This window comes from Rissa tridactyla, chromosome 15, assembly GCF_028500815.1.
Source record: "Rissa tridactyla isolate bRisTri1 chromosome 15, bRisTri1.patW.cur.20221130, whole genome shotgun sequence".
NCBI lineage: Eukaryota > Metazoa > Chordata > Aves > Charadriiformes > Laridae > Rissa > Rissa tridactyla.
The window spans coordinates 5,915,569-5,943,444 of record NC_071480.1 but is presented as its reverse complement, the minus strand read 5'-3'; the positions used below and the strand labels follow the sequence as shown (position 1 = coordinate 5,943,444).

The following is a 27,876-nucleotide window of genomic DNA, read 5'->3' as shown; positions in this document are numbered from 1 at the left end:
CGAGCACAGACGCGTCAGACAAACAGGCAAGGCCAATCCATCACAGACCCGAGGCGGAAGCAGCAGCGGGGCCTCACTGGGACGGAGGGACAACCCTCGGACACAAGAGCCAGTACAGAGGGACGCGGACGAGTGCTTTATACCGGGGTACCGCGGCGGCGGCGGCAGGCCAAAGCAATCGATGCGGACCGGCGGTGCGGCGGCCGGCCTTGGTGGGCGCGGTCGTGAGCAATCGAGGCCAGAGCGACGGCATGCAGCGAACATGGCGGCAGACATGACGACGGGCGGGCCGCGGCGGCGCCTGGTACACCTGGACCTGAAGGGCGCCCCTCCCCGCGCCGCCTACCTGGCGGAGGTGAGGGGGTGTGAGGGGACGTGAGGGAGTGTGAGGGAGCGGCGGGGGCTCTCCGGCCCTCCCCGGTCCGGCCCCACCGCCCGTCTCCCCTCCCGCCCCTCAGGTACTGCCGCTGCTCCGCGCCTTGGGCGCCAGCGGGCTGCTGCTGGAGTACGAGGACACCTTCCCTTACGCGGGGCCGCTGGGGCCGCTGCGGGCCCCGCACGCCTACAGGTACCGGCCGTGGGGGGGCCTGGGGGGATCCGCCGGGCCGGGCCGGGCCGGGCCGGGCCCTGAGGTCTCGCTCTTCCCCGCAGCCCCGGGGAGGTGAGGGCGGTGCTGAGCCAGGCCCGGGCGCAGGGGCTGGAGGTGGTGCCGCTGGTGCAGACCTTCGGGCACATGGAGGTGAGCAGCGGGCGGGCAGCAGCGTGCCTTCGACGCCTGGGAGCGCTGGGGGGGTGAGGGGGGGGATTTGCTGGGAAATTTCTGTCATAACTCCCGGTGCCCCCCATTATCCATCTCCCCACGGTCTGGACAGCAGGATGATACTGCACTGAGTGCTCCGTTTCCCTCACCTCGTGAGGTGCTTCGTGGTCAGAGACCCGTGCAGCGCTGTGAAGCAGCATCTGTGCCCCTCCTACCCGTACCGACCCCCCACAGCCCCAGCGAGAGGCCTTGTGCAGCCCCCCCGTGCTCACACACAGACAACAGCCAGGTTTTGGCAGAACAACTCTTGGCAGAGCCCTGGTGACACAAGAGGACACTGCTGTCGCCTTCAGTTTGCGGTTGTTCCCCGAGCTGTCCTTTCTCTTGCAGTTCGTGCTGAAGCACAAAGAGTTCGCTCATCTCCGGGAGGTGAAGGTGTTTCCCAATGCCCTCAACCCGCACAAGGAGGAGTCGTTGGCCCTGGTCAAAGCCATGATTGACCAAGTCATGGCACTGCACAAAGACTTGAAATGGTTTCACATCGGATGTGATGAGGTGGGACTTCTCTTGAGCCAGGAGTTTTTTTCTGTTGAGGAATGATGGTAAGGGCCGAGGCATTTGCATTTCAGTGGTATCCAGGCCACGCTTGGTAGGATTTGAGGGACAGAAAACACCAACGCAAGCCAGTGTAGAAAAGTCTTTTTGACAATAAATTATTCTAGTAGCACAGAATGTCATTTCTGTTGATGTGAGTGTAATATTGAAAGTATTGAAAGCAGTTTCTTAATGCTAACTCAGCATTTGGGTTTAGGTCAAATGAGTGTTTAAAGTGAGATATCAATTGGAGGCATTCATTAAGAATCATGTGAGTTTGGATGTAAGATGTTGGCTCATTGTTCTGGCCAACTTATTCAAAGTAAGCCCTTTTGTGGTGGCAAGTGTTGGGTTTTATCTCTTGGTAGTTCATCTCCTTCAGGAGGAGAACCTTGAGTTTCTATAGCCATCCCTGTGTCACGCAGATGCCTAAAATTCTTTGTGATCACCTTAACTGCACAGATATTAGTTTAGTAATTTGTATCCTGTTGTGTGGGAACTAATAGCAAGGTTAGATAGGGATCTGCAAGCTTTTATAAAGCAAAATACTATTTCTGTAGACTAAATGTGTCTTAGATAAAACCTGCTCTAAAGCAGCAAAGAGTTCTAAATGCATATCCAGCTTAACAGGCCCAGGTCCACTCTGTATAGGACCAAGTATGCCGAGGCCACTCTTGGACATGCCCCCAAGTCACTTCTATATTCAGGTACAAATGATCTCCTCCAAGTCGGGAACTTCATTTTATGTAATTCAGGACTTTCTGAGTTGCTAGATTTGAACTGAGCAAATCTGGTGAGAGCTATTTCCAAGGACAAACCTTGCAAAGACAAATACAGCAAGTATTAATTATTAATTGTAGTTTCTGTAGGAAAATTCCCTTACGTGATGCATTTATTCCTGGCCACAGTCTCCTGCAGACTGGTAGAAATGCTTGCAGTGTCTTCAGCACCAAGAGATGCTTTTAAATACGTCCGCTCAGCGTGTCACATCTGTGCAATAGGTTTTGAATATTGTATGATTTCATGATACTGGGTCCAACTCGTTCCCCCTATTCCTAAACAAGAAGTCAGGATTATTTGCTTGACATTTCAGGTCTACTACCTCGGCGAAGGAGAGGAGTCAAAGCAGTGGCTGCAGCAACAAGACAACACTCCGGAGAAGCTGTGCTTATCCCACATAAAAGCAGTTGCAAGTTGTGTGGCCTCATCGTACCCCAGTGTGACGCCCATCGTGTGGGATGATATGCTGAGAGGGATAAGTGAGGAAACACTGGCAGGTGTGTGATCAATGAGGGGGTGAGTCATATTTTGTAGCATACAAAAAAGTTTACACAACCGGTTAAAACACATTTTTTGGCAGCTGAAAATAATGAAAACAACAAATCTGAGAATAGTTGAGATATGATCCATTTGACGTGACAGTAGAGACGTTTAGTCCTTGGCTATGGCACAGACTTTCTGTATGACTCTGGGCAAGTCTCAACACATACACTTTGGTTTTCCATCTGGTAATACACAGCGACAAACAAAACAGTCATCGTACAGTGGTTGCCATCAATTCTACTTTCTTTACACATTAAAAAAACCCCAACTATTAGCATTTGTGGTCTCAGTCTAAATTTCTGTGCCTCTCACCACCTTCTAATGTTAGTTCTTGCTCTGTGCAGCATCTGGTTCCAGCAGTGCAGGCTCCCACGGAGAAGCTGTGACCCTGTGAGCATCTTTGACAGTGTATGTGATGATAGGGCACATCATGAGGAGCTCTGATACTGAATTGTGGGGTATCACCAAGACCTTGACGTCACGAGTCTTGTTTGTTGAAAAATATGAAACCACTGCAAAAATTTGACTAAGTCCCAGCACAGACAGAGTTCCAGCATTTTCAGAGCCACCTTATGTGTCTGCTCTAAACTGATGTAGACAAGACCATGAAGAGCTGTGTAGCTCCTCCAGCAGTGACTGACCTATTCGTGGTTTTAATGGTAGGAAATCATGCCAAAAAATGCAGATGGGACACATGCAGTTTCCGCAAGAGCAGCACGGCGTCTAGCTAAGTGCACTCTACTGCCACAGGCAATAACAGACTAAACAAATTAAAATGGGATCCTGTTAAAACTAGTTATAAAGGGAACTGAAGCTAAACCTATATCTTTACTTGTACTTCAAAGGCATCTTGAAAAGCTAAGTTCTGTGCAATCACAGCTGAGACAATCTCTAACTTAAAGCTTGAATATTTTCTTTGAATTTAGCTGAAATCTTGGGCGTACAGTTTGCAGCTCCGCCAGTTCAACCCAGCAGGTGTACAGATAGATTCAAGGGACTAAGAATGAGATGGGCTTGGGGTGGGTGGGTTCTCCGATTAAGTGTCGCTGTTGATCCACATTAGTGGTTTCAAGATGTCTAAGGACTTCGTGGCCACTGGCGTGTGAACACGTGTATTCAAAGCCCTGGCCAGGCTGAAAATGCCCAGGGGCACTTCATCTGTAAATGAAGAATTCTAGTGACAAGCCATAGTTCTAGTCACGTGCTACTGCACCAATAGTATGTACTTAATTCTGACTTTTAACTGCCTGTTTTCCATTACTTAGAAGAACTCTGTTCCTTTCAGAGTCTGGGGTCCCGCAGCTTGTGCAGCCGATGATCTGGGACTATGCAGCAGACCTGGACGTGGAGGGCAAAGGTTTGTACTTCCCTGCTGAGCTGCTTATAAGCAGCAAAGAGCTCTGGTACCTGTTAAGCGAAATAGCCAAAATAGTATGATTAAAACATACTTAGTTGGACACCAAAAAATTCTATTTTTGTTAAATTGCTTTTTATTGCTTTAGTAGAATAAACATAGTCCTTGTTTGATTTCACAGAACAGTTGCTATTATTTATCTTCTTTTTCTATTTATGCTTCTCCTGTGAAGCACTTGCATTGTCTGCTGCTTAATTCTTTTCAAACGGGCTATGGAATCACTGATGGGAGGCTGAGAGGTTTTTCACAAGCACTGTTACATTAACTCTCCTTGCATTAAAACCAGTGGGAGCAGGTAGCTCCCTATTGAACAGCTCTGCAAAAGAAGCTTCAAGGCTTCAGACATTTATAGGATTCAAAGGAAGAACTCCTAAGGGCTCCAGTTGCGCATCTAACATGCATACAAGTTATTTCTTTGTTGAAAGAAGAATCAGTTGTCAGATGTTGTGCATGCTTGTTGCACGCCCACAGTAATTTAGCAATTCAAGGGAATGGAATATAGTAACTGGGCACATGAAAATAGGAGGGCAGCCACCGAGACGGGTTGCTCAGAGAGCATGTCAAATCTCCTCTCCTTGCTGATGCTCAAAACTTGACAAGACAAGGCTCAGCCTGTTGTAACTGGACCCGGGTTCCTGTTAATTGGAGCGTTACAGTCAAGGCTGAAAATGGAGAAAAACTTGTCCTGTAAGTGTTCTTTTGTGTCTTATTGCAGTGCATCTCATAGAGAAGTATCGTAGATGTGGCTTCTCCAAGGTGTGGTTTGCTAGTGCTTTTAAAGGAGCTACGGGAGTGAATCAGTCTCTAACGCTTATTGGACACCACTTAAAAAACCATCTTCAGTGGCTGAAGGTGGCAAGCAATAGCCCCACTGATGTCCTTGAAGGTATCGCCCTGACCGGCTGGCAAAGGTAAGGAAAATCTTTTTAAATGGTTCCGAGGATCACGTGGAAGCAAACTTCCACCCAAAAACTCCCCGAGAGGTACAAGGTGGCTGGGGATTCAGAAGGGAACTTTGCAGCCCTGCAGTCCTCCTTGTCGGCTACTGCTGGGCCTCACGCACTGACTGTGGAGGGCGATTTCGGAGTTCCAGTCGGCTGCCGTGGCGTTAATCAGCCGGAGCAATTGTTTTGGCAGATGCCAACAGCAGCAGATTGGGTTTGAAGGCTTGAATGTACTTTGTGCCACCTTGAGCTGCTTGTAGACAGCGTAGTTAATGGATGGTGTACATCTGAATGTCTAAAGTGAATTCAAATAGAATGATGTTGCATAAGAGAGAAGAACTTGTTAATGTGGTGAAGAAATAAAAGGTTTTTATGCAGCAGTCAGGAGGTCTAAGGGAATACCAGAGAACTGAATTCCAATTTCTGACCCTAATTTGGCTTGTGGAAGTAATTTGCTTTGTATCTGTTCTTATTCCTAAAACAGGAATAGTGTTTCAGAGATAGAAGGTCCCTTCTCTGAGACAGAAACCGATATTTCTAGAAGTCTTTGAATTTTAGTGATGGAAGTATTAAAACTTCCCACTTGTTTAGCATGTTCTATCAGTAAAATGTCTAATTAATGAATATGTTCTTATTTAGGTATGATCACTTCTCTGTTTTGTGTGAGCTTCTCCCTGTGGCAATTCCGTCCCTGGCTGTGTGTCTGCAGGCACTGGAGAACGGTACAATGACAACCTTATTCTCTCTCAGCTAATGCCTAGCACAAGAGGGAAGTGACCTTGCCCTAAGGTTGGCACAGGCTTCTTATATTTTGAGGTGGTGTGACTCTCTGATTGTGGTCTGAATTATGAACAATAAATTATACATCTTTCACATTTGCGATACAAGATTTAGATCTCATTTACATGTAAACAATTAGTTTTAACTAATCCGTTTTCTTATAATTGGTCTAGGTAGCACAGTCTGGTGAAATACTTCCTTTAGTTTCTGGTTTCTTTACAGGCAGTTGCCAATAGAATTTTTATTTTTGTCTTTCTGCGTTTCTTCGTTTCAAAATAAAACCCCCACAACCTACTTGTTCTTAACTACGGCACTAAAAATATTCAGCACGCTGAATGGCAAGCCCGTAGCTAGGAAGCGCTTTCCCTAGCACAAGACAATTGTGTGAAAGACAACGTACTCCTCCCACTCTCAAGTTTTTTTCCTTGCTCTATTTCCATTTTACCTTTTAAAAAATCTTCATCCAAGGAGAACTACTGAGCCAATGCTGAGTACTCCAGAAAAAAACACTTCAATGAACATTTTTGGTTATTTAGGTTCCTTTTACTTATTTCCACTGTCTTCTAGGTGGCTATTCTGAAAAGACTAAAGAAAATGTGGAAAAGCTCCTGGGAATGTCCAACCTGGAAACTGAAACTTTCATGAGGTAAAATTCCAGCTGTGGGATTCGGATGCTTCTTGTTGTGTGGTAAGTTCAGACAGTAACGGATCCTCTTTGGACAGCACGAGCCTGGGCACCTTTCCTGGGAGCGATATCCTTACGCTTGTGACGCAAGTTAGTTTCTACCTCAAGTCATCAGTGGATGAACTTCTAGAGAGGAACAGGTGAGAGGCGGCTTACGTTGGTTCTGGGGCCGTCTGCAGGGGTGTGGGGGCTCTGTCATCTCCAAATGGGGCATTCGTTCATGGAATTCCCTCAAGGTGATTAGTCACCGAAACATCAAGCTCTGCATTTGAGGCATCGCATCCCGATACACTGGCGCCTCAGCAGAACGTAATGCTTAGATGCAAATGTATAGTGTTTCAGCAAAATTCCTAAACACTATGTGCTGCCTTATTTCAAGAATCAAGTTCCTTGCCGAATTAAATCTTAACCGTTATTTAAAGTTAAAATGATTTTTTTTTAAAAGGCGCGGTTACAAAAAAAGGAGCTTGAAATGCAATTTACATTGCAACAGATGATCAGCTATTCTCATCTGCCAGGGACAGCCTTTTACAAGCTAGTTCCAAAGATATGTTCAATTTAGAAGAGTTAAATTTACTTTTTCCTTAAGCATCGTCTCTGGGCAGTTCAGCTAACGCCCTGTCGCCGCCCTGTCAGCTTACAAACACGTATTTCACTGCTGTTTCACGCAGTGCTCGTACTAACACCCGTTTTCAGATACGTCACAGGCTGGTTCAGCCCCTACCACAGAAAAAGGAAGATTATTCATCCTATAATAATGCACCACTTCCAGCCGGATGCAGTAAGGTAACACCACTTATTTTGCATTATAGAGGAAATACAGTCTGTCGTATTTTGGGTGCTCAAGTACATATAGTTTTGAGTCCTTGCCTCTTTCTATAATTAATTCTGAAGCAATACGAACTATTTGTAATGTGGTTTTAAACAGAAGAACGTGTTTATCTTTGCCTTCTGTTGAGCAAGTTCTTTGAGTACAAGGACAAAATTGGTCTCGGAAAAGCTCTCCCTTGTACACGGCGTCACTCCAATACAGAGCTGCTGCCTCTGCAGAGGCGTTGGCCTCACGTAGGAGCTGCCCGTGGGCCAGGCAGGGCTTGGAATAAAACCTGTCCCCTTTCCCCTGCTCCCTTGATCTCTTTGTGCTTTTCAGATTCATGCTAATTCACAATAAATGGCCAATTTATACATTTTTTTGCTGTGATAAGGTGAATATCCAACTGCATCCACTCTTCCTGATTAAAAACCAGAATTAAATTCCCAACAAGTCTCACCGTGGGTTTCAGTTACGCTTAAAATGTTTATAGTGGTTTTTTGAGCTCACATTTCAGTACTTTAAAAGTCAATGCACAAGAAAAGTGCCAAGATTCATGGTACTTAAACACAAACAGCATCAACCTTTTGCCATCTGCACAATACCAAGTCCTTTGAGCTTTTGTAATAGATGCTTCTTTTCCTGTAAAGACATTTTAAGGCCCATACTCACTTTAAAAAGCGCAGTAAGGTGTCCTCCCTCGAGGCAGAGCAGAGCTGCAGATGTGATTGTTTCTTCCTTCTGCGCAGTCTCCTCTCCAAGTGGAACGCCGTGGTGCAAGACCTCCAGGCAGCCATGCAGCAAGTTTTCCACGACTGCACTGTGGAGGAGTGGATGGAGGAGAACGTCCACCCCAGCCTCCAGAAGCTGCAGCAAGTGGTGGATGATTTAGATAAAGCAATTAAAGCACAAAATTAAGGGCGTTTCAACTCCTCTGTCTTATTCCGTGGGAAAACGTGGCTACCGGAAATCTGCAACTAGGCATGTAGCAAGAGTTTGTCATCCTGAGAGTTGAATCAAGAACTGTGATTAAAGAAAAGTGACCTGAAGGCATAAAGGAATTTATTAGTGTAGTAGGCTTCAACTCTGTGTTAATTTTCCTGTCTTAACACGTTGCTGAGCCTTAAATCACCTGCCCTGTAAGTCAGATTTACTCCCTGTGCGTAACAGCACAGGAGTGAGTCAGAACTCAGCTGTATTACAAGGCAGGAGAAAAAAACAGTTTCTTCCAAATCAAGTGTTTGTAGTAATAGACTTTCTTAAATTATGGTGACCTGGAGAAGTTCCACAAGTTCTACTCTAGTCAGTAGCCAGCGTGTCCTCCCTTTGCAATTTTGAAATGCATAAAGCCATTGGGCCTAAATCATGCTTTGATTAGCTTCCGATCAGGAAATCGCCATCCGGCTTTTGGCCGAAGTCGGAGCAAGGACCTGCTGCCTGGATGCTCCCTGGGGTACAGCAGACTCGGACAGTGACAGGACAGCGAGGGAGCTCCAGAAAAGGGGCTTGTTACCAACAGTGAAGGGGAGACCTGGACTTTGAGGGAAAACTGCCTCAGCGCATGGGGCTGCTCGGCCGTTCCCCAAAGCACCACCCAAGCCAAGCCCAGTTTCACGCCCACAGAGAAGCCCCATCCCAGTCACTTCATGGCATCTACTTTGCTCTGCAAACCCTGCCTGAGACCACAGGTCTGTCCACATCTGAAGCACGACTGAAGTCTACTGAATATGAGGAAAAAGTGATGGTTTATTCTGCTTTAATGATGAACTTTTAATAATGCATAGCAATATATTTTGTGGACTTAACTGGAGCGTTAAGATAATCACAATGGAAAATCATTCCAGTCTGGTGAAGTACACTACTTTGCCATGACTAATAAAAATGTTCTTTACTTGTTTGCTTCATTTATTGCTTTCTTAAAAGCCTTATTTTGGAAGCACAAGTACCGATATTTTCTTGGAACAATCTATTATAAAGAGAACAGGTGTAAATACAGAAAGTACAAGTAGTGCAGCATAAGACAAATTTTAACTTGTTTAATGAGAGCTACAGGAGTTAGGTCCACATGCAGGTTTTTATCTAAAAAAGAATCAATTGCTATGTACACTTTAGTGACAAAATTCACATACCTTGAACTAAACAAGATCTTAATTTATTTTACTTTAATAAATCCTTTGATACTCAAAATGTTGTGGTAACTTTGGTTGGTTGGTTGTTTTGCATGTGGCAGTTGGTTTGGTTTAAAGGGGCAAAATTGCAAATATATTCCCCAGTGGAGAGTTGGATATATCGGCTTATATGAAACCGAGAGCTGGACTGCTGTAAAAGTGAAAGCAGGGTCAGTAATGAGCTAAGTATTTGGGCTTCATCTGCTCTGTCCTCCCCCCCATTAACTCCTTCAGTAGGTCTGTGCCAAGCAGTAATTTAGACAGCCATTAATATTTTAAAACATTTTAATTAAAAACAATATAAAAGACTACAGTGACAAAAAACAACTTATCAAAGTTCATTTTATCAATGGACTTTTTTTTTTTAAAAAAAAAAGACAATAAACAAGCCCTTGCTGAAATTCTACTTGCAATTTTCAAGTAGAAAAGCAATTTCTAAACATTTTCAGAAGTATTTTTGCCTCTCAGCAATCTACTGCAGTGTCAGAACTAGTGCACTCTATGTAAGCCAGCTTAGCTTTTGGTATCTGCGTAACTTCATAAATACAGTACAAGAGTCACATCCCACCTATATAGTATAAATACTTCCATTTTCTTTGAGACTTGTACAGTTGATCCTAGTCACTGGAATACCTCATTTTGTGAGCCAGCAGAATATTAGATTATGGCTTAGATAATGCAGCTTCCTCCCTTTGTACAGCTGCAGCGCAGTGTGAGAGCCGAGGCCGTGATCCCACCTAACCACAGACATGCAGGTAACGGCGAACACGCTACTGGGGTTTAAGCTGAAGCATCTGCCAAACGGCGTTTAACGTACACTTAGATTAAGGGAGATAACAGAAAGTGTTGGCTTTATGGAGCAGGGGGGTGATCAAACTTAAAGATCTTTTATGCAGGTTTTCAAGTAATTTGTAAGTCAAACTACAACTGTCTAGTCTCAAGGTACTAGACAGCCTGAGATGCAAAAACCTTAACAAATACATCTGTACTACTCTTCTAGGAGCGTCTCATTTCCTAACCAAAACTAGTTTTTCACATCATTGCTTTTAGTACAAGCCACACTGCATCAGGCAGACAAGGCTACGTTTACTGGGCCTTTCCATATGCTAGGCCCAGGAGAAGTGAGGAAAACCAGCCAAAAAAGCCCTCAGCAAAATGGTAAAAAGCAGCAAGAGGCTGAGAGAAAGGACTAGTGGAAGAGGGAAGAACAGAGCCTGTCCCCAGTTGGCACCTGCTGTTCCCAGCCGTTCCTTCAAGCTGCATCGCATCACTGAGGAGTCTGCAGACGTAACCAAATCCATGTTAATGGCAATTTGCAAGTTTAATTTTCCATGCACACAGTTACTGCAAAACATGAAAATCTGGATACGTCTTCAAGTACAAAAGACAAACAGTTTTTGAAGATGGGAAGCTCAAAACCTAGATCAAGAGAAATACACATCAGCCTGTGATATACATTCCCGTGAGGCCTGCGGGCGCCAGGCTGTGCCAGCCTTCGCCCGCACTGTGGGTCAGAACCACCGTGAGCTCCCAGTTGTACGGGCCAGCCAGCAGCACCCGGCACTCGGCCTGTGGCCAGGACACGCTGCACAGGAATTTACTGACTCCCCGGTTGTTTGATCAGCCAGCAGTGTCAGACACACAGCACGCAGCCGGGACCCACCAAACTTGAAGAATTTACTCACTCAGCCTTCGCATCAGCTCAGTCCAGGGAACTCCGGCTCCCGTTTGGAACTGTACCGGTTTGTACCGTGACAGAGCCACAAGAGGCAAAATGGAAACAGCACAAGAGAGGAGTGCACCAGCAGTTCCACAGGAAAGGCCGAGGAGTCCAAATATTCCTCCCAGACACACAGCACATGCCAGCAGCCATCCCTCTCCCCACTACCTGTCTGTAGGGCAACACTATAGAACATCTCTAAAGAGATGATTATCTGACATCAACTCAAAACACAACTTACTCCACAGAATGTATTTTAAGCTATGTTATATCTTACTATAGGTTATTCCCCCTTCTAGGGATTCTGAATTTTCCTCAGATTGCTTTGGGCTTTGTATAATGATATTGCATAGTCCATACACACAAACATTACTAACGTGAAGGATGTAGAGCAAGCTAGAGGCACAGAAGAGCTCAGCAGAAGCAGGGCACATGATGCAGTGCAGGGTTAGATCCACAGTCGTACCTTTCTAAAGCTGATTTTTAACTGGAAAAAAACACAGCATGGTAGTATCTTCCACAGAATGTTAGCTCTCATAGAAATACAAAAGAAATCCAGTGCAGCCAAGATTGCGCACAGGTAGTTTTGTCCATTTCCTCCATGGCCAAATCCGCAGGCTCAGAATGTAAGTGCAATGCGCGTCCGTACCATGGGCTCCCTCTGAAGAACCTTGCTACAAAGCAGCGGGTACCTGCAGGCTGAGCTCTTTTGCTTACGTTGTCCCATTAAATACTCTTCCAGTATTTCTTACTGGAAGTCCTCACAACACCTGACATTCTCATTTTACACGGTGCTGGGGGGAAGAAGAGTTCTCCAAATTCCCAATCTCGTTCTCCTCTCTCTAAAATGAGTGTCACCCAGGGTACATATTACAGTGGATTTAAATGAAGAACTCTACAAAGTGTTACACCCTGCAATATTTTTTTTTTTTAAGCAGGATTGATATTATTCTTAGCTTACAGCTGTGCTTCAGAATAAAGGCCGAATTTAGCTAATTGCCTGCAATCTCATTTTCCCACATTTGTACACAGCAGCTTCCCAATTCCAGTGATGGTGGGATGGAGATTGAAAGCCACATGATTAGCCCCCCCAACTCAGAGGGCTTCACAAGCAGCTCTATCAGCAGAGGTCTGCTTTGACACCTGATGTGATTACAAGTTTCTTTCTTATTTAACAGAAATAGACCCACTTCTGTGCTGCAGTCAAGCTGCATCAACAGCTACCTCCCTGCGACAGTCCAATGACCCTTTCAAAGTGACAGTAAGAGCACTTCGTCTCACGGTTCCCATACTGGGTCTAAGTGGCTGGAGAAGAAATCTCAGTACAACCCGTTCTTGGGTGAGATAAGCACATACTTAGTTTCCGATACAGCCGTAACACAACACACAACAGGACACAACTTCTGCTGAAATCTTTTCAGAGCTTTCTCTTCTGTAGAGGTAGAGCGCTTTGAAACAAGAATACAGGTTAAGTCCCGAAGAAGCTGCTGCCAGAAGACATTTGCTGCTGGCCAAACATGAAAGGGGAACACAGTTACTTTGTACCCCCTTCAGATCTCCTAGAAGTAACAGCTTAAATATTTTCTAATTCAGGTCTTAAGACCATATAACTCCTAAATAAAACCTAGTGAACTTTAAGACAAGCAGTTTTAGCACGTTGAAGGCATTTTCATCTCTTTAAAACTTTTTTCTTGTACTGACAAGTTGATACAGGCACAATGAAGTTTTAGTTTCTAGACAGAACATGTTGGCTAACGGAGGTAGCTTTTACTTCAAAAAATATCTTGGAAAATTCATATTTCAACCATTTGTGAAACCGTTTGTCAAAACAGAGGATACTACACACCCCTGGAGTAAAACGTGGATGCAAGTCAAACATTGGATCTATCCCAGCTATCTTAAAAAAAAAGTTATTTAGCACTTTGGTACCATTTCAAGTGAGGAAATACTAAACAAATCTAGGCTGCCACATTGTTTGACATCAGTTTTCTCCCTACCTAAAGTAACAGATGGTCTTTCCTTCCTTTCTAAATACACAGTTAAAATAGTAAATGTTGAGGTCTAGAAATAGGTTCTTTTATCTTGGGGTAGTCTATGCTTAGAAGTTAAGCAGAATAGAATTAAGCTAGAACACCCCAAAGATGTTGAATCATCAACATGATCAGTTTTTGTTTACTGTTTATGGCTCCTTGGCAAGCACAAGAGAAGCAAGACAGTGTAACAAGTTGATCAGCCTGGTGTTTCTAATTCCAAGACAGTAACTGCAACTTTAATTTCCACTGGTATCTTAGTGGCGAGTCAGTAGTAGAGAATGTAAAAGTGCCACTATCCCGCATCACCTAATTGCATATATTAAGCTGCTTAAAACCAATTTCACAATATACTCAGTCATTTATAACATCTCAAGAAAAACCTCAAAGCATTGTGTTATGCATTACAAATTCAACTCTTCTGCATTTGTATACTGTACCTGCAGCAGATGTTTACATCTGTATCACCACTTCATTAATGGCAAAGCAATAAGTGATTTCAAACCCATTCATTAATAAATAACTATTCCTAGACAAGTTGGATGAACTGACGAAGTTCAAAAGCCAGCAGTGTCCACATGCAGGAACTGAGGCAAAGGAACAAATAAACCAGAATTTGCTTTGGACCCTACAATGGCAATACCAGGAGCGTGGATCTTGAAGCAGTTTATCACTAAAAAAGGTGCCCTAGGACAAATTCCTCCCATTACACATGCACATGTAGAGAAATGCCCAGGTCAAGATTGTGAGGATTTCTTTTTCTGAAGAACGATCAGTGTATTTTCCAGATGTTTGAACGCCTCTGCTTTCTTCAGCTCATGACGACTATTAATATTTATCCTGTGGTTCATCTGCATCACTAGCCTCTGTTTCACTGCTCTGAGAGAGATCTTGTTGGCTCTCTACTCTGTCCAGTTCCAGAAAACTAGTAATGAGTTTGGCAATTGCTTCCACATCACTGTGGAAAAGAAGAAACAACGTAAGGGTTAGTGGAACTGTGGGGTTGACAAGGACAGGACATTGATTCTTGAGAATAACTGCATGAAGGGCCAGTCAACATATGGAATAGAGTATGACTGACAGCATCCCACTTGTGAAGGCACACCAAGCCAAGCCATTACTTCCACATCACAACCAATCAATCCTTTTCCCCACAGTCCCTACTGCAAGATTTCTGATTATCGATGCTTAAAATAAATCCTGTTAACTGATAAATACACTGAATGTTTGCAAAATAGAATTAATCCCCTCTGCCTTTGCACAGCTGAGCTAGTGAAGGTAACTACAGCAGACTTGCAACACTAAAGGGTTCTTAGATATCTAAATATGATCAGTCTCCTGATGAGAGATGGTGTTACCCAAATGTCTGCAACTGAAAGCATTAAAGGATTTTAAAAAGTTAAACTGAGTAACACAAAGTCATATCAGCAAGTATGAAAATGGATCTGAGTCAATACCTGACAATTACTGATCAACATGATTGGTATTTCCCACCTTACACATTCTAATTAAAAAAAAAAGTCCACACTGCACCTTCTACAGCCCAGCACTGCACTCTGAGTCAGTGGGTGTGAAAATCCAGTGGCAAATCGCAGCACAACCAGGTAACCCTTCCCAAAATACCGCACAGTCTCCTCTTCCACATTCACATCTCGGATCTCATTCAGTAGAGCCACTACTGTAAACAGATGTGGAAAACAAAGTAATCTATTAGCATTACAGTAAACTCTCAGCTCTGCTGAGACTCCGTACTCTTGAGTACTATTGCTCTGATCCCATACAACCGGGGCAGTCCTGCAATAGCAAATACCTGAGCGATTCACACAGAACAAACAAGGAGGGACTACAGCACACACTAGCTGGTATAGGCCCTAACGAACAAGAAACACTGCCCCCAGAAATTGGGGACCACTAGTTTATTACTTATGTTTCCCACTTTAATGACAGTTTTAACTATTTTTCTGTACAGAGCAGGTAAGTGTGTTAAGTTTACTGAGACTGAACAAATACTGAAAGATTTAACTGTTTGAACATCTGCAGATCTCTGGGTCCCCACATTGACAGTACTTGAAACAGATATTAGCAAATAACCTCTCGGGAAGAGACATGCTCAGCTCCCCAACATATAAACATACCCTACAGAAAAGTTCAGAAATATTAAACAGCCTTCTCTCCACATCTCTTATCTTCCATCTCCAAAATGGACTGTTTAAAAAACCAATTCGACTTAAGGACATTCCAAATTTTGTCAGTGGTCTAAGCATATTGAGAGTTGGTTTGATTTAGACTAGCAAGTAGAATAAAAAACATCTGCCATTGAAAAGGATCCTACTTTAGTTTGCAATAAAGCTCCTGTCTCACAGTGACTCAGCCAAGTCACACATTATACCTCAACTTTTGTTACTCCCACAGGAAGCTCCGAAGAAATGAGATGCTGCATTAAGATGAGCCTACTGAATATGCTGGCTTAAACACATATTATATATCTGCAAGATAAAACATGCCTGCTTGCACATGATATCTAAAGATTCGCCTGCTACCAAAACCAGATTAGAATATAGAAGTCTCAACTCCTGAATCCAAAAAGTTTTTCACCAGTCCCACCTGCAAAGCAGGCTAGCCAAGGGAAATACAAACCTGCACGTTAACATCCCAAAGGAATGGCTAAGACTATAATGGAAAGCAATGTGTAAACCTAATTACTCTGGATTAAAATAACTAACAAGATGCATTCAGCACCCTAACCTGAAAAAGCAGTTGGGTCCTGAGAGGTAAATTATTACATCTGCTGCTTGGGAACAAAAGTGATCGGAAACAGATGTGACTAATTTGAGTACAGAACTCCAGAGAAGCTTATTAAATGGGCACGTATGCTTTTCTTCTGTCTGCTCACCACATTTGCTACCACAGATACTGCTTTCTCACCTTGTTCATTGCCTCCTTTTGAGAAGGTCAGTATTTTTTTGTAAAGATTGAACGTTTTTAGGCAGACTGTTCCCTTGTTCTTATCAAATACAGCTTCCTGTAAAATTGAAAAACAAAAAAATATCAAGATTTTCTTAAAAACACCATCAGTAGCTATGCTTCAAAGTAAAATAAAAATAGTTACAAAGGAAAACACAGTAACAGAAAAATACAGCTATTTTAGAGACGTTCCGCTATTACTAGACTGTGAAAATCACAATCTTGCTCCTGGCTTTAATAGAGACTTTTCCAGAACTCCCACATTACTTCTAGAAGGAAGTCAAAGCTGGTTTCATTGCCCACCTTGCCACATTCCTTACATAGGAAAAAACTTGCCTGGAGTCAGATGTGAACACTAACTTGGAGCTCCTTTAATTTTCACTTTTGATGTACACATTTGGCCTACAGTATAAGCATAGAGTGAACATAAATTCTAGCTACACTTTTCACTAACACAGTAACTAACATCACCAAAGTTCCAGTGTTGGAACTACACGGGCCAGGCTGACACTAGATTTAAAATATCCCTATTGATGAAAAGAAGCTGTCTCATATGTGTGGGTTGCTTATTCCAATAACTCAGGTGAGTAAGGTGACAAGCCTATATAGCAGGTTATTGGTCTCAGTCCAACTCCCAACAAATCAGCATCCACAAGATTATAAACCAGCTCCAAACGCACCACTCTTTTCCCAGTGGAAAACAGCTGAGCAGCCTGAAAGGTTAGAGCTACCCCGTTTTGTCATTAACTGGCACAGTAAGTACAAATCACATTGCAGCAGCTGAATGTGACATTCTTTCTCCCTTTTTTATACAAGAGGAACAAAAGGCCACAAAATAGTTTAGGGCAAATCTCCCCTTAAAGAACACTCTTGTATTTCACGTCACATTTTCACACTTGCATAGTGAAAGAATTACTGCCCTAATTCTAGTCCTAGTACAGCAACCCCAAAGGGTTTCCTCAAAACCAAAAGCATAACTCATCTGTTTGGACTGAGCAAAGGCACAGGGCTGCTGGAATCAGCATCTGACAACTGGTCCCAAACTTGCACAACCTCATTTCCCTGAGTTCAGCGTCTTACCTCCCACTGCTCCAGATTCTGTGCTGCCACAAAGAAACACCCGGCCATATAGAAGAGCTTCCATGCCAAGCTGTCTGAACAATGCAAAAAAAAAATGCACAAATTCAGAGTGGTTTTTGCCTTCTTTAGTATTCAAACAGTTAGCTTTAAAAGCAACATGCTCCCTTTAAAGACAGCAAAAGAAAAAAGGTTTCTCTGATGCAACATTTTTGCCTTTAGTTGTAAAGCAAGCTATTTTACAGTGCTCTCCCAGGATAAAAATACAGAAAATCTTCACATATTTTTCAAAGACTCCATCTACACTGGGCTCCAAACTGTGCAGAATTATAACCATATGTATTATTGGCAAGGTTGTAACATCACTACACGCCTTTCTCTTCCCTAAAAGCACAGGCATCTTAAAAGGCATCCACAAAACTCTCAACCTGCTCCCAACTATCAAATATTTCTGCTGCAGAGGACAAAGGTAAGGGACAATGGAAATTCATTGAAGCAAACATGTTTCTTCATAAAAGGAAGCAGTCAGCCCTCTTGACAAACAAATATTTGCATTTTATGTCCTGGAAATGTTAACATATAGCAGCCTAATCAATTTGCTTACTCAGACTTTTACTGAAAGCAGAATAGAACTGTGATAAGTATTGTTTCAGAAAACTTTGTTGCAATATCTTAAGAAAAAAAAGGCTGATATAGCTGGCGTCTCAAGCAGCTTTCACTGGACTTTGCTCTTGAAGTAAAAATACATTGATTATATTGGTAGTATAGTCCTACACACTATTAATTTTAAAATTTGATGTTAATAGGACGCAGCAAGAGAATCACAGGACAGCCTGCAGGACAAATTCCGCAGATGGAAGGACACCTGACATTTGGTTCCATGCACTCTATTGCAGAGGGGAAGGAAGCAGCAGTAGCTGTCTGTTCCCTAAAGGTGTTTTCATGAGTAATCTCTGCCAGTGATGATTTAACAGTTTCCAGAGAAATAGAGCACTTCCATCAAAGGCAAGGTAATCATTTCATTATGGTGGCAAATAATCATTATCTGTCTTCCCAGGAGAGCCGTGAGGACCAGCTAATCACATTTATAAAACACTCTGAAAGTACAAAATACCAGAGAGTACTAAATATCATTATTAAAAATACTCTTGCAAATGGAAAGGGAGGCTGAGTAAGAAATAGAGCATTAAAGCACAGTAAGTCATACACAGGCAACAATTATTATTGGATTTTAATATTCACACCACAAAGCTGATAGGTACCTATCAGCTACCCTTAAGGCCAGACATTAGCTGCAGAGAGGAGTCATCAGCATGAAAAACAGATCAACGGGAAATAAACAATTCCTAAAAAAAAAGATAGGCCATTACCTGCACTATAATAAGCGGCAGCCAAACCTATGGAGGCTATTCCTAGGATGAAAGGGGAGAGAATTAAGATAAACAAGTAGCTCAAACCATCTAAAATTCCTTGATGAAAAACATATGAATATTCATCATTCAAGTTCATCACTTTTCAAAAAAGGGACAAATGTGATTACAACACTGATCACTGTATAAGAGAGTCAGTTATTTTTCTCTGAACTCAGTATAAAAACCCTCCCATTCTGCAAAGACACTCAAGAGCACAGGAGCTGAGATCTGAAATAAAAGGTCATGACAGAATCAGGAACGGAACTTCGGAGGGACTCTCAACATAACCATTACACCATACTTCCTCTTGAGTGCAATACAACTTTGAGCATGCTAACATAAACACTACAACAGTTATTTTTCCCCTCTAAGTGCTCTGTGGAGCCAGGAGAACACTTCTGCAATAAAGTTGTGTCCTCCTGTTGAGGAAGCAGCAGTGGAAGAGTGCCTCTTGCCCCAGAGTAGTGCTGCAACTGCAAAGATCTTGTCTCGATGACAGTGTGACAAGACGGCATCACTGAACGCAATGACAACGTTGTGGTGATACTGCAATGGGATCTACTCAGCTGGAAAGCAGGATATGCCACGTTTTCCCCACCAATGCTCTCAGTGTGGTCCTAAGTAGTACCACTCCCTACGTTTTTTTCCCGCATATTCAGTAGAGTTTAAAAAAAGATGCCCTTCAGAACATCCTGTATGACTTCCTATTTCATACACACAGTACCGTTAAGAGTTCACTGTCAACCACACACAAGATCTAACCCCAGCACCGCTCTACTGAAGATTTTTCCATTTCTGAAAGCCTGTATTTTTTTCAACATAAGTATGCATCCCCTTCAGAAGCTTCACATTTATATTGCTATATAGCATTATAATAAGCTTTCTTTTCTTCATCTTCCAGGACTCCCTTAAAATTCTGTCCATGAGCCTCTGAGGCGCTGCAGATGACAGACTGAAAAGTTACCAGCCTCACAGCGAAACTGCCACACTGAGGAGGAGACTTCAGACTGACTGAGCGGCTACGCTAAAGGAGACTTTCAAGGCATGATGATTCCTCTTCTTCAAAGAAAAATGCCTAAAGACAGGCATCTCAGAGGCTCTTTCAGGAATTTATTCTGTGACCCCCTTCCTTTAAAACAAGCTCTGAAATAAACTGAGGAATATTACAGTCTTACCAACAAAGAGAGACCAGGATCGGATGCCAGGTGACCTCTTCAGATGAAGATAGGAACTTGTGCGGTTTTCAACCAGCATGTACATCTTCGGAAGAAACTGTCAACAGCCCAGTCTGACTCATGAAACCTCAATAACAAAAAAAAAGAAGATAATTAAGAATTTAAAATCATTGCTGACTCCAACACTCTCCCTTCTTAGCATTCGTCAGGACGTATCAAGTCTTAATCTAGACTACAAAAGATGTCCAGGGTAAGAAGATAGTCTTTTTTTCACAGGAAAAGCAATATGCACACTTAAAAAAAAATGCAAAGAAAAACTGCCATGCAGAGACTCGCACAACAACAACTTCTCATTTTGGGAATAAAAGCCTCTTCCTTTTATCACACCAAGATTCCAGAAGAAAATGTGAAAAACAAGAACCCAGAACAATGTTGTTGCTAATTCATGCACACTTAAAACAAATAGAACAGCAAGAGCAATGGGAAGTTCTTTGACAGCATTTTTCCTGCTAACTGCAAAGGCTGCCATGAGGGCCCAGCCTGGCAGGTGAGGCAGGACAGCACAGCCTTCTGCAACACAGACCTTGGGCCTCTCATCTCTGAAGGCAGACCAGCAAGGGTTACAGCCTCTGCCTAGCAGTGCCACTGTCACATAATGCCATATACAGCATCCTCATCTTTCAAGACAACTCAAGAACAAAACCAGGACCTTCCAACAAGTCTGTTTGTCTCTCACCAATAAGACTGGACCTTCAGCCTAGTCAGAAAGTAATAGTAGAGATTAAAACAACGGGTACTAATTAAAAACAGTAAGAGCTGGGCAATCCCAGCCAGCATTTTCAGCAAGTTCTTACTACTTACAGCACAAAATTGTTTGAATTCTGGCATGATTGCGAGCTCCACTGGAAAACTCAGTCCTACCCTAACACACTCAGCACAAGCATAAAGACCAATTTGTACGAGATGCCAGAAACATAAGAGGACCCAGCTGACCTCTCAGAATTGTCACTAGAGAAAGGGACAGGCTGCTTACTGCTTCTCTTGCACCAATTGGTAGAGATGCACATAAATACAGTAAAAGTAAATGGGAAATGAAAGCATGCACTAAGCATTGCGTCATAGTGTTAGCAGGGCATAATCAAGAATATCTACTGTTTTGCTCTTTTGTGTTACAGTCTTCATACGACTTAAGATACGGGGTTTAAGCAGACTTCCTCAAAAGGTATTTCTAAAAAGGAACTTTTCTGATCAGTGTGATGAAGCAAAATGCCTGGGAAGCATTCTGGGAACTGCTTGAGCACTAAAGTGAAAACAATGAACACCAACCCCTTCTATTGACTTGGCACTTTAATGATTCAATAGCCAACTCTTCTGCCCACTGAACCAGCTCGTAGGAGGCTGGCATTAAGCTGTTGTTGGCTGCCCATGATAACAGGCTTCCAGAAGAATGCCAACATTCAATGGGTTTTTGAATAACCACGAAAAACACCTAGAGAGCAGGCCCAAGCACATCCAGGTTATTACAGAAGAAAAGTATGCAATTTTTAGTCCTTAAGTCATCTCGTTGTTCTTAGATACTACCTGACACTCCTGCAATTCTGCACTGACTGGCTAGTTTAGATATAGACCTCCAGGGGATTATTTTTTTTTTTTCCCCATTTAATAAAGCAGATTTAGACAAGTCTTTTCAGTTAAATAAAGAGTACATATGACTTTGGTTTTAATCTCTTAGCCACACATCTGAGAGAATCTGAAACCAAGCAACAAAACCACTTGTGCATAAGGCATGCTCCATCTCCTCCGGATGTCAAGCATCAAATTTTAATTTTCATATGACTCCTGTGACTTGCTCTCAATATACCGGAAAGTATTTCAGCACATACAAAGCCTTCTCCTGCCTGCAACCTAAAAAATATCAACAAGTCCTCAAATACATAAAGACGACTGCAGAAACCTGTCCTTATTTCACAAACAGCACATCCTACTTAAAACACAATTTGCATACATGCCCGTTCAATCCATTAACATGAACTTCAATATTCACATACCATATTTATTCAGTGAACTCCAATCATGCAAATGCCAGTGTCAGCTTAATGTTGGACACTCAAAGTCAATGACAGCTGCTTGCGAGATAGGTGCCTCAGGGAATAAAAAGCACCAAAGCAGCTTCTTAAATTTACACTTGATAAAGTCAGTCATAAATGTGCCTTTATGTGAACACAAAGGTTTTACTATGACAATTTTACGATTACAGAGAGAGATGGGTATCTTTGGGCTGCTAATTTTGCTTGAATTTGTTGAGTTTTACATTAAACCAAGGCCAGGCTGGATGAGGCTTTGAGCAACTTGGTCCAGCGTCCCTCCCCAGGGCAGCGGGTGGGACTCGGTGATCTTTAAGGTCCCTTCTGACCCGAACCATTCTGTGATTCTATTATTCAGCACCGAAATAAACACTCATATACTTCCTCCAAGCTCTGCACTGAGGGTGAGCTACCCTCAAACAAGCACCCCAAAAGCTTCACTGCAACCGTCGATCGACCTAGGGCCGTGCCCTGGGCTGAGCTTCCTGTACTTCCCCCCGCTCCCAGCACCCGCCTCCCCCAGGAGACCCCAGCACCAACCGCTCTCCCCTCACCGCGCGTCCCGCCACCAGGGGACGGGGCTACAGCTACTGCCCAACGCCGAACAACCCGCAGGGTGAGCAGGGTCTTGGCGCCAGCGGCCCTCAACAGGCCGACGGGGCAACGGCCCCCGGCCGACACAACGGCTCCTCAGGCGCTCCCGAGCACGGGCAGCCCGGGAGGGGCCGCCGGCGGCTCCCTGAAGGGCGGCGCGGCTCTCCACAGCGCTAGGTCCCCCCCACCCCTTCCGCAGACAGACCCGCCTACGGCCTACACCTCAGCCCACCCCGGGACAGACCAGCACGCCTTCAAGCCTGCCCCAGTACCTACCCGGGCGCGCTGTGAGTGGGACAGAACGGCCCCGCACCTCCGCTTCCCGCAGCCCTAGAGCGGAGCGGCCACTGGAGCGCGCCGGCGCGACGCCTGGCTGAAGGAGGAGCGGATGCGCCGACGGCCATTTTGAGTGAGGGCAGAGAGGCGGGTAAATAATCCGCCCCGCCTCCCGCGGCTTTATGTGGGAGTGGGACAGGAAGAGCCTCACCCAAGATGGCGGCGCGCTGCCCCCATTCGAGATGGTGGACAGGCCTGTGGATGCTGCCTAAGTAAGAGTGTCGACGTTTCCTTAGGTTGTATGCTTTAACTGTATCGTAAAAGTTATTCCAAATAGGACTTTTGATACTTATGGGGGGGGGGGGGTTGCTGTCAGGGTTTTTTTGTTTGGTTGTTTTTTTTTTTAAATAGTAGTAAATTGCATTAGTGTTGCTATTTGATGTTAGTTTTATCACAAGTTTTGTGGAAGAATAGGCAACTTGAAACAAAGGGGACAGCTCTCTGCTTACATGTATTAGTTATTTACAGGGATACATACTCATAAATAAACACATACACACATGAGTTTCTTATTTCACTCTATTTCAATTGAATGCAATGCATTTTGGGGTAACTGTTTGTTAACAGAATCCTGAAAAAGAACTAATGCTGTTGTTCAAAAACCGGGGGGGGAATTACAAAGCAGAAATAACAGTGATAATCTTACAGGTTTAACATTGATGTGACTTTCTGTGAATTGTAAGTCAACTGATGGCTTGGGTTTGGAAAACTTGTTGGTTGGGGAGGAAAGGTTCTCATTCACTTGAAATAATGATTTTCCTGTTGTGGACCATAGGTTACGTTTTAAAAGACCTTTGTGTTTGTAGCTCAGTTAAACATCATTCACATGTCAAAGCTGTTCCCATTCAATCCATTAGAGCAACTACTCATGTCATCTTTGGGACAAAATGGGTAAAATGTGGACATCTGTAGTTTAGCTTAACTGCTTAAATTCCCTTTATGTAAGCCAATGCGTAACTTCATCTATAAATAATATTTGGTCCTCTCTCAGTTGCACAGGAATAGGGTCCTTCCTGAATGACATACTCAATTTTTGTTTTTTTTTCCTAATGTGAACCCAGATATTCCAGAGTGTTTGCTCAAGGCCATAGTAGAAGTTTGTTCAGCTGCTCCTGAACATCATTGTTGGTGAATAGTAATGGAGTTTTTGATCAGTGTTTTTCATAATAGCCCAAAGTGAACTATCTGAAGATAGGGGAAAAAAACTCACACTCCATGGTATGGACTTAAGTAGTAGAAAATACAAACTGATGTGTAATTTCCATAACTATCTTAATGAGAAAAGGCCATGAGGAACTGCAAGAATGAATTGGCATGGTTGTGAGTCATGAGGTACCAGCTGCTGGATTTGGATGAGAAATGGGAAGTAATAAGCACCACGTGTTCTCAACCCAAACAAGCAGCTGACTGAGTCTTCTGCGAAGAAATTTATGTATAAGCAGTTGGTCAGTCAGCTTTTATAAGCAACCAGTTTCTCTGGAAACCAAGTGTTAAGCCATTTTGAGTGATAGAAGACAAAAGATTTCTTGTGTCTAGAGTAGAAAGAAATAAGAACCTCTGCTCAATATAAACCATACAGCATATCACTCTGTTTTATTCTTGTTACTATTTGCAAAAATATTAGCAACTGTATAGTTCTCCAGTTCTGCAAAGACCACAGTAGGATAACCTGATATGACAATTATGAAATTAGAGAGAAATTATTTCAGCTATGGGAAATACATGCACGCAAAGTCAAGCATTTGTCCAAACTGGAATATGGCAAAGATCCTTGGAAGCTTCTGGTATTGATCAATGGTTCTTATAACCCTTTTCCTGCAATTACCTGGGGATTTTACACCACCGCTTTGAAGTAGGTAAGTGTCGTTATGCCTACCAATTGAAAAAAGGAAGAAGAAATACACTTTAAAAGCCTGATCTTGGATTTAAAGAACAGCATGAATTCCAAAACATGTTGTTGCAGAAACACAAACTATTTGCCAGAAGAAACATTCAGAAATATGTAATTGACTATTTGTAGACTTTTTGCTTGATAATATAAAAATAGATTTCTGTAAGGCATTGTATAGTAAATACACCTGTAACTTTTTCGTCATTGATCTAAAACCAAGAACATGCAGATATTAACAGAACTGGCCTTTATTTTACATTAGTTTGACACTACCTATATTTCTGCTCCTTTTTCCTAATTTCAGACCATTTTCATAAATACTCTTTTCTAGCTCCTTGTACTTTTTTTTTTCCCCCTGAGGTCTTAAACTTAAAATTTCAGCTGTGCAGTAAGCATGTGATCTTATTAGCATGCCAGGATGAAATTCCTAGTGTGCTTGATTTTAAGCAGTTGGTTGGCAACCGTCACCAAACCGGTGTTGTTTTGGGCAGGGCTGAATTAGCTGTGGTCCCTGTTAAGAATGAGATCATCCCATTGAGCTCTGTGTGGTGCCCCACTGACCTCTATGGGAACAGTGTGTATGAAGCCTGGGGAGAACTAATTTCATGGAATACATGTTTACCAGCTGTAACTAAGATTTATTGCCTAATTCTGACAGCTGTTGAGTGGCATATGCTGTCACTGACTTGAGGAGGTGTTTACAGCCTGCAATATCTTGCCGGACCAATGCGTAACCTTTAAAGCTTGCTGAAGTTGTTTGCAGCATACTGTTTTCATAGAGAAATACTTAGTTTTCTATTTCATTCTTGGTGTAAATGCCTTAGGTGCAGGTATAAATGTTAAATGTAGCAATGGAGGCCAAATACATCAAGAGAGGCCATAAAAGCAAGTAACACTTATAAGTACTACCTACTGTTGACATAGCAAAGCTGTTATTTTGTGGGTTTTTTTGGAAATAGCCTTTGCAAAGGTACTGTTACCTCCCCAGGGGCAGATTAAAACAGGATGGTGCTTTCTTTTCTCAGGTTGTCAGGCACCGGTGCTGATGGTGATTGATCTGATGCACTGTGGGAAAATGGCATAAATAGCTAATGGAGAGCAGAAATTGCTCTTGGCAAAAAAATAAATGGGACATCTAATTAACTAATGATTACACAAGTATAATCTTATACCATGCATTGAAACATTGATTCTTTGCACGCTCTTCAGTTTGTACAAGTTTTTGCTCTTTTTTTGTTTGAATTCTTAAATTGAAATTAATTCAGTCCAGGTATTCCTAAAGCAGAGGATGAAGTAGGTATACTTAACTTGTGTACCTAAGATGTCCTCAATGTTTCAGTGTTTCTGCAAGTGTTTCAATTTTCACTTAGTTATCTGTTTTTCATTGTGAATGTAAAGAAATATGAGGGAAACCAAAATATTTTAAATATGATCTGTGCAGAGTTACAGAAATATCCAAAACTGTCATGTCTTTTGAAGAGTCACTATATCAAGTTTAGATAATAAATGTAAGCATAATCATCAAAGTGTGAAACAGAAGGATTTTTGCGGTGCCTTTAAGTGCAAATCTCAACACATTCCTAATTTAGAACTGTCATCTGGGCTATTGCTGTATTTCTCAATGCAACTATGCCTATTGTATCCTTGTGGAATATGTTGCGAGATTGCAGCTTTTTTAGCATGAAAATATTCATCCAAGGGAACAGGCAACAAGATGTCAGCTAATGCTGCATTCCAGCTATTCTGTAGGAAACCTGGATTCTCACGTTGCACAGGGATTGCTCTAGAGTGATTGTAGTGCCTTTAAAAAAACTTGCATTAATGTACAAATGTGAAATGTGAAAGCATTTTGAATGAAGATAGCAGAAGCACAGAAAATTATTACCAAAGCTATTACATTTTTTTTTACCTCAAGCCAGGATTAGTGATATTTTTCCAGTGTATATGTAAAGCAGTATCAGCTTATTTTTCTTTAAATGGGCAGTAAGAAAGTGTTTCTGTTTGCTTTCATTATGGTAAAGCTAAGGAATTCCTGGTTTTCTTGACCTCAATGATAACTCACCTGTCTGTAAATTAAAAAAAAAATTATTTTTACATTCTGCTCTGAGGTTATCTTTAAAACACTAATTAATTTGATTGTGAAATCTTTAACAGCCAAATCCACAAACATTTGCCACTCTGGACTGTGATGTCTGTTACGGAGAGTTGCAGTGAAAGAAGCATTTAGAGTTATGTCCTTGGGCAACCAACTTCTGCAGCCGTGACTGTCTCTGGTTCCTGTACAGCGCTGCCATTCGTGCTGGAAAAAACCTTGTCTCTGCATTAGAGTGTTAGACCTTGCCCGTGACAGGAGGGGATTTACCCACTGCACTAGATAAAGGAAAGTTGCACTTTAGACAGGAAACTGCATCTCTGCTGGAAGTTCTGTGTTTTAATTTCTAAAATGTCATTTTCTACTTGAAAAACTTCTCTGCGCAGCTGTAGGTGTGCGCTTCTGTGTGTCTGTTCAAATGGATGGGGGGGCGGGTTAAACGAGTGAGCAAAATGTGGATTAAATCTTTCTGTTTAAATGTTATAACCTGAGGTTTAGAAAGACAGCTGGTCTGACATAAATCGTAAGCATCTTGATAATTTGGGGCCTGTGATGTTGTGGAAGGCTGATGTGTATGTTTAATAGCGCTGAACATAAGGATTTATACCTGCCTGGGAACGGCATCACTGATAACTTGGATTTTGTTACAGAAATCGGAAATCACGGCATATTGGTTAAATAAAATGGTAACCATACTGTATTTAGTAACTTCCATGGTGTTATTTTATTTAAAAGGGACTGAGAGAAAACAAAAACCAGGGGAAAATATCTTTATATGCTCTTAACTGCAGAGTTTGTTTTAAAAAATATGCAAAGAAGCTAGAGAGCAGCCTCAAACCTTTGGCGAACGCCGCACAGAGCTGCCGTCCATGGCGTTATTCCCCTCCTCTGCAGGGAGGCCAAGCCCGGACCCGCCGTGCATCACCACCGGGGGCCGGGGCGGTGCCTGGGGGTCACACCCGCCCGCTCCCCGTTTTCCTACCGGAGATTCAGGGGCCGTGGAGGAGGGGGGGTTCCCCGCC

General features: G+C 42.9%; 2 protein-coding genes and 1 long non-coding RNA gene across 6 annotated transcripts; 2 read left to right on the top strand and 1 right to left on the bottom strand.

Moving 5' to 3' along the window:
* The first annotated feature begins 6 nt into the window (after positions 1-6).
* HEXD (hexosaminidase D) lies at positions 7-9,215 on the top strand. 3 transcript variants are annotated; one of them, XM_054221457.1, is made up of 12 exons: positions 8-355; positions 459-568; positions 652-739; positions 1,151-1,315; positions 2,448-2,631; positions 3,963-4,034; positions 4,807-5,002; positions 5,675-5,757; positions 6,383-6,461; positions 6,539-6,640; positions 7,197-7,286; positions 8,061-9,215. In XM_054221457.1, the coding sequence occupies exons 1-12, from the start codon at positions 182-184 to the stop codon at positions 8,227-8,229; spliced, it is 1,512 nt and encodes a 503-aa protein (XP_054077432.1). In that variant the 5' UTR covers positions 8-181; the 3' UTR covers positions 8,230-9,215. The 3 variants fall into 3 exon arrangements, with proteins under 3 accessions (XP_054077433.1, XP_054077432.1, XP_054077434.1); XM_054221458.1 differs by lacking the exon at positions 7,197-7,286 and having other exon boundaries at positions 7-355; XM_054221459.1 differs by lacking the exons at positions 459-568; positions 652-739 and having other exon boundaries at positions 10-355.
* A 4,222-nt stretch (positions 9,216-13,437) lies between these two features.
* Positions 13,438-27,856, bottom strand: LOC128917852 (cytochrome b-245 chaperone 1). Of its 2 annotated transcripts, none has more exons than XM_054221474.1 (7): positions 27,693-27,856; positions 19,858-19,984; positions 18,641-18,682; positions 17,274-17,347; positions 16,155-16,251; positions 14,763-14,907; positions 13,438-14,187 (listed from the first exon to the last, which is right to left on the bottom strand). In XM_054221474.1, the coding sequence occupies exons 2-7, from the start codon at positions 19,940-19,942 to the stop codon at positions 14,058-14,060; spliced, it is 573 nt and encodes a 190-aa protein (XP_054077449.1). In that variant the 5' UTR covers positions 19,943-19,984; positions 27,693-27,856; the 3' UTR covers positions 13,438-14,057. The 2 variants fall into 2 exon arrangements, with proteins under 2 accessions (XP_054077449.1, XP_054077448.1); XM_054221473.1 differs by lacking the exon at positions 27,693-27,856 and adding an exon at positions 22,812-22,950.
* On the top strand, positions 22,939-27,554 carry LOC128917854 (uncharacterized). Its single transcript, XR_008469391.1, has 2 exons — positions 22,939-23,107; positions 26,917-27,554. It is a non-coding gene; the product is annotated as an uncharacterized LOC128917854 (long non-coding RNA).
* Positions 27,857-27,876: the final 20 nt, after the last annotated feature.

Excerpts from the sequence above, each read along its gene's own strand:
- HEXD (XM_054221457.1), top strand. The coding sequence starts at position 182 with ATGCGGACCGGCGGTGCGGCGGCCGGCCTTGGTGGGCGCGGTCGTGAG. Across the intron at positions 740-1,150 it reads AGACCTTCGGGCACATGGAG|TTCGTGCTGAAGCACAAAGA; the intron begins GTGAGCAGCGGG and ends TTTCTCTTGCAG. Across the intron at positions 5,003-5,674 it reads GCCCTGACCGGCTGGCAAAG|GTATGATCACTTCTCTGTTT; the intron begins GTAAGGAAAATC and ends GTTCTTATTTAG.
- LOC128917852 (XM_054221474.1), bottom strand. The coding sequence starts at position 19,942 with ATGTACATGCTGGTTGAAAACCGCACAAGTTCCTATCTTCATCTGAAG. Across the intron at positions 18,683-19,857 it reads ATCCTGGTCTCTCTTTGTTG|GAATAGCCTCCATAGGTTTG; the intron begins GTAAGACTGTAA and ends CTTTCATCCTAG. Across the intron at positions 14,188-14,762 it reads GCAGTGCTGGGCTGTAGAAG|TGATGTGGAAGCAATTGCCA; the intron begins GTGCAGTGTGGA and ends TCTTTTCCACAG.